The sequence below is a fragment of the Cyprinodon variegatus genome, unplaced genomic scaffold, assembly GCF_000732505.1.
Source record: "Cyprinodon variegatus isolate N-32 unplaced genomic scaffold, C_variegatus-1.0 Scaffold1336, whole genome shotgun sequence".
In the NCBI taxonomy this organism is placed as follows: Eukaryota; Metazoa; Chordata; class Actinopteri; order Cyprinodontiformes; family Cyprinodontidae; genus Cyprinodon; species Cyprinodon variegatus.
Genome location: NW_015151789.1, coordinates 59686 through 64862, shown reverse-complemented (window position 1 = coordinate 64862; position 5177 = coordinate 59686). Strand labels below are relative to the sequence as shown.

The window sequence follows — 5177 nt, the reverse complement described above, 5'->3', positions numbered from 1 at the left end:
TGGTCCTATAGTCATTCTATTACATATGGAGTAATGTAACGAAAGAATTTCCGCGCTGGGATTATTAAAGTATTTCTGATTTATCTGTTTACTACAGTGTGTTGAATTCATGTTAATGTAGATTTAAAGACATTTCAATTACTGGAAAAAAATTGCAGAGGGGAATATATAAAAAAAAGTCTAATCAACCAAAACTTTCACGAACCGCCTGTTGAAGACATACGATCCAAAGGATCAATTAGAAGTGATCATGTTTAAACCCTCTAAAATCTTCAATCCTTTATTTATACAGGTTAGTTTCTTAAGACTCGATGTCAAATTCGAAGGAGAAACCTGATCAAATATACAGCAATTAAAGATTTAAAGCTCAAAATTTCATGACAAAAGTTTAAAAAGTACAAATAGACCTTATCCTCAAGTCTGACCATAGTGGACAGCTTCGGTCCTTTCGAAGTGTGCTCCTCTCGGAGAAGAAGAACAGGAGAAGACCTTTTTCCCCAGGCTCTGTATGAACTGATAAAACATGGATGGAAACATAGTTTTGGGAGGGGAGAGAATGGATGATTTGTTTAGCATTTAAAGTAACAAGATAATTATTGTGGCATCAGATGGAGAATAGATTAATTAAGGAAATTAGCTGACCGAGGCCTTCATACAAACAACATCTAGTCTAAAACGCTCATGAAGCTGGCAGACAACAACGGCCTCTTGGCCTGATATGAAAAATTAATGTTCAATGTGACTATTAAAGATCAAAATATCATCAATATGTATTCAGAGATATTTAATAAGATGTTACAAAATCCATGTACTATTCATGTCTTGAGACAGTTTTAGGCAGTGGTGAGCAATAATAGACCTTAAGTTTAGTACCTGCATTCAGTACCAAACTAAGTTTGAAAGTTAAAACCAAATGATTTTTAAATGATTGGATTTAGAACAACAGATCACAGAATCATCAGCATAGAGATGCACAGCTGAACATTTGAGATGCTGTCCAGGTGTGTTTATGGTGATTAAAGTGGGCCCTAAAACTGAGCTTTGGGGGACTCCTTTTGTAATGTCCAAATTACTTTTTGTTAGACCACCAAGTTATACAAACTATTTGCGGCCACTTAAATCATTTCAGAGCCAAGCTATGGTCTGGTTTGTGAATCCACCGTCCAAAAGCCTTCAAACCAAACCACTCCAAATATAGTGCAGCAGTCATCAAACACATCGTTAAAAGCCTTGGTATTGGCAGAAACTGGTCCAGCCTGCTTCACCTGCTCATTTTTTGATTTTTCTTTTTCATTAATTAAATTTTTGTAGGAACTAACAATTGTGAAATGGGTCTGTAGCTGTTTGCTGAGTAATGGAGCCTAAGGTGAAAGTTCAACTAAATTAACTGATTACTCGCCTTCATCCGCCTAGGACACAGCCAATCAGCTTTGAACCACGCCTCCGCGAAAGCCAATCAGCATCATCAGTTCATCTTAAAAGTTTCATTTGAAATCCGGGTGAATTATTTCTGAGTCTTAAAGTAGTGCTTCCTCTTAGTACTGTTTTTTGGTCACTCTATCGTCCTCTGACCTTTTAGTGGACGTTAGTTAAAAAGCTCTTTTTTACATAACAGGAATATTTTGTTGAATTGACGGGTTGATGTTGGCGATCAGGCATAGAAAACACGAAACACAAATTTTAATTTTTACTTTTTTTTTCTTCTTTTTCTTTCTTTTGTCCTTGGGAACGTTGACAAACGTGAAGAATCGGGTGAAATGCAGTCACTGTGGGATCTTTAATAATATCAATCATACTTTTTTATGTCTCCTGAAGAAGCATATTTTAAATATGAATGCTATGGCAAACAGTCCTACAGTAACCTAATAAACACCTTTTTATTTTATTTATGTTTGTTACTTTTATAATGATCACAATTAAATATTGAAATATCTGCCAGCCTTAGAGCTCTGTGGGATGTTAGAAGCTTTGGGTTTTCTTTCATAACCTTTCTCTGCTTTCAAAGGCTTCACAGGGTTAAATCTGACACTTGGTTTGATAATAAGATTTCCCCAGACAGCTGGAGACACTGGGTTTTATTTAATTCATCATCGTTCAGCTCTTAAATTTAGTATAATTACCCATCTAAATCTCAGCACTAAGGTACAAAAAAGGGTATTTCTATTCTATCTGTGTTGTGTGTTTCTAGATGGGTTCTGCTTTTACTTTGAATGTTTATTTACTCTCAAATGTCTGTTTTTCTTGCATTAGTGTGGTGGTGTAAAGCTGTGTAGAGCCAGTTCACACCTTTGTGCAGGAGTTAAATGTAACACGGCGGTTTGTGGGAAAGAGACCTGGGACTCAGCTCCACAGTGGAAGGGGAAACAGATCCCTTCAAAGGTCAGTCTTTGGAAAGATCATCTCTTACTTTTACAATATTTTAATGTGTAATAAAGATATTCAGCCTAGTTTGGAAAGAGTCCTTCAATATTTAAGCATCTTTTATGCAGTGAGGAAATCTCTCGAGTTTATTTCTCCAAAAGACAAATTTTCTACCATTGAAGCTTTTCTTTTTTTGGTTTTAAATGAACACTTGGGGTCAAAGATATGCTAAAACATAAAATCTTTCCTTTTCTTCATTATATTAGTCTCCTTACTTTCTACACTTTGAAAAAAGTCTGGAACAAAGGAAAAAAACAAAGCTTCATGATGTAGCCTCATACCCCATCATGAGGGGCATGAGGCTACATTCTCCAACTCACTTTTTGTAATGCTTTAATAAGGCATAGATGGTTTCATTATGGGAAAACATTCTGCGTTTGCTACCTTACCTCATTACCAGATGTTCCTGCAGCTGCTGGAGGCCGACGAGCCCCTCCCTGACCGGTTGGCCCATTTTCTATCCCATTTTAACCCACTGAGCTCCAGGATATCCCTGTTACTCTAGAAACATGTTGCTTCCTTCTCTGGGTTTTTTTTTTTCAGCAAACAAAATATCCTGTTGATAGTACTGCAATGAACTGCAGTTCATTATCAACCAGGCTGGATTCTGTAACTGAATCAAAATGATAATTATTTTGTTTAGGTTTTATATTTTTCCTTTGAGTTGAACAGAATATTAAGCCCATTAAATGTGACTCTGATTTATTTCTCTTAATACTTGATCAAGTATTAAACAAATATCTAAAACACTGCTTCAATATGGTTGTTATTTTTTACAGAAACCCTACTATAGGGGCAACACTACTATTCAACAGATAACAGTGAATGTCCTCTAAAAGAAATGTAAGCCACAAAAAGGTTATTGTTAAAAAATATTTTTTTATTCATGTTAAAAGTGCATCATGAACTGCAGCAACATTCCCCGCAGCTCTCCACACAGCAGCGTTCATTTCTTCATATTTAAACGCAATTAAGCCACAATTAAACTCCTGAGGTTAATCAAAGTTTGCTGTGAACATTAGGGGTTATTAAATGATTCCTTTCCATGCAGGTTTGGAGGCCTGAGGCCAGCTGCTGTCCACACAACTAAAGGCGTTAATCATTCACACCTCCCAGATGACACGGCACACTTATTCCAGCTTGGTTTTGGAAAGGGTGAGATGACAGGAAGGACTAAGACCAAAGCATTCATCAATTATAAAGCCGATTTTTTTTCTTCTTATTCATGCAGGCAGTGTTAGTACACAACAAACACTGAGGCCTAGAGCTTTATTCAAACAAGCACTTGCTCATAACACTGCGACACTGAGGGAATTAAAAAAATATAGATGTTTGTATTTTTATTCTAGTGAAAATGTCCGTTTTAAGGCTGCGCATGTGGCGCCGGCGTGTTGGTGTCGTTTCCAAACACCTGAAGAAGCCCAGTGCTGACACTAGCAGAGGTTGATCACACCTTGGTGGAGCATGCCAGTTTCCCATGGGACCCCCGGCATGGGTGTCAGCTCTGCTCCCAGAGCTTCTCAGGACCAGAGGTGGCTCTCAGGAGGTGACACCTCACACCCCTCTCCACATATATTGAGCAGCCTCCCTCTCTCCTCTCCATATCCAGTGCATCCTTCCACTGAAGCTCACTAACTGGACCAGCGGTACTTCAGCAGTGACTATGGAAACGTCCAACTGTTCTCCCCTTCAGCTGCAGGAGAACTCCTTGTTCTTTGACTACGATCTTCTTCTAGAGAAGTCTCCAGCTTTTGATCCGTCCTCAGATCCTGGTTATGTCAGCGCGGGCAGCAGCCTTTCTCCTACCTCCTCTGTGGACTCGTTCTGCTTCTCGCCCGGCTCCCTCCAGGCCTCAGTAAACGAGCAAGATGCCTTGAACCGTTTCCTCTTGAGCAGCTCTGCGGAGCCCCAAACATCCCAAACAAAGGAGACCATCCTCAGCTCAAGACACTCCTCTTCACCGGCTGTCCCCTTGAGGAAATCCAGGTCCAAATATCCAAGTAAAAAGCGACAGACCGCAAGCGAGAGGGAGAAGCTGAGGATGAGGGATCTGACCAAAGCTTTGCATGAGCTCAGGACCTACCTTCCTTCCTCTGTGGCTCCAGCCGGACAGGTCTTAACCAAAATCGAGACGCTGCGGCTCACCATTCGATACATCTCCTACCTGTCAGAGCAGCTGGGGCTCAGCCAGGAGGTCCTGGAGCAGCGGAGATCAGGAAGCTTCGTGGAGCAGGTCCAAACACTCAGCCAGTTCCTGGGTCAACCAACGGCTGTGAACACAGAGCAGCTCTCATGTCTGCAGCATCCATGTCAGGTAAACTTACAGTTTCTTTTTAAGTGAATGAACACAGCTTTCCATAACCTCCCAGTTAAAATGATTTCTTTCTTTCTTTTTGTTCTTTAGGATTTAGGTGACAGGTTCTACACCAGCCAGCAGTCCTGGAGGCACGACGATCAATCAGAACCTTTCACATTTACTGGACAGTACTGAGTGATGCAAACACCTCACATGAGTTGCAAAATTGAACTAATATATACACCTAACTTCTCAAGCTTTTTTTTTAAAACCCACTTTTGTAAATAGCATGTATTTATTATGTTTTTACATTTGAAGAGAATAAAGGTTATTTATCATGAAATCTCTTGTTGGTTCTTCACCTCCTCACCCAGCATTCAGTGTTTGGTGTCTGATTCTCACAAACATAGCAGCTGTCTGCAGGATGTGCTAAACAGGCGGCACATCCTCTCTAAACCCT

At 39.8% G+C, this 5177-nt stretch overlaps 1 protein-coding gene across 1 annotated transcript; it reads left to right on the top strand.

The window, feature by feature from the left end:
* The first annotated feature begins 4084 nt into the window (after positions 1–4084).
* Positions 4085–4912, top strand: LOC107102881 (mesogenin-1-like). Its single transcript, XM_015402329.1, has 2 exons — positions 4085–4735; positions 4826–4912. Exons 1-2 carry the CDS (start codon positions 4085–4087, stop codon positions 4910–4912), a joined length of 738 nt encoding a protein of 245 aa, XP_015257815.1.
* Positions 4913–5177: the final 265 nt, after the last annotated feature.

Excerpts from the sequence above, each read along its gene's own strand:
- LOC107102881 (XM_015402329.1), top strand. The coding sequence starts at position 4,085 with ATGGAAACGTCCAACTGTTCTCCCCTTCAGCTGCAGGAGAACTCCTTG. Across the intron at positions 4,736-4,825 it reads GTCTGCAGCATCCATGTCAG|GATTTAGGTGACAGGTTCTA; the intron begins GTAAACTTACAG and ends TTTGTTCTTTAG.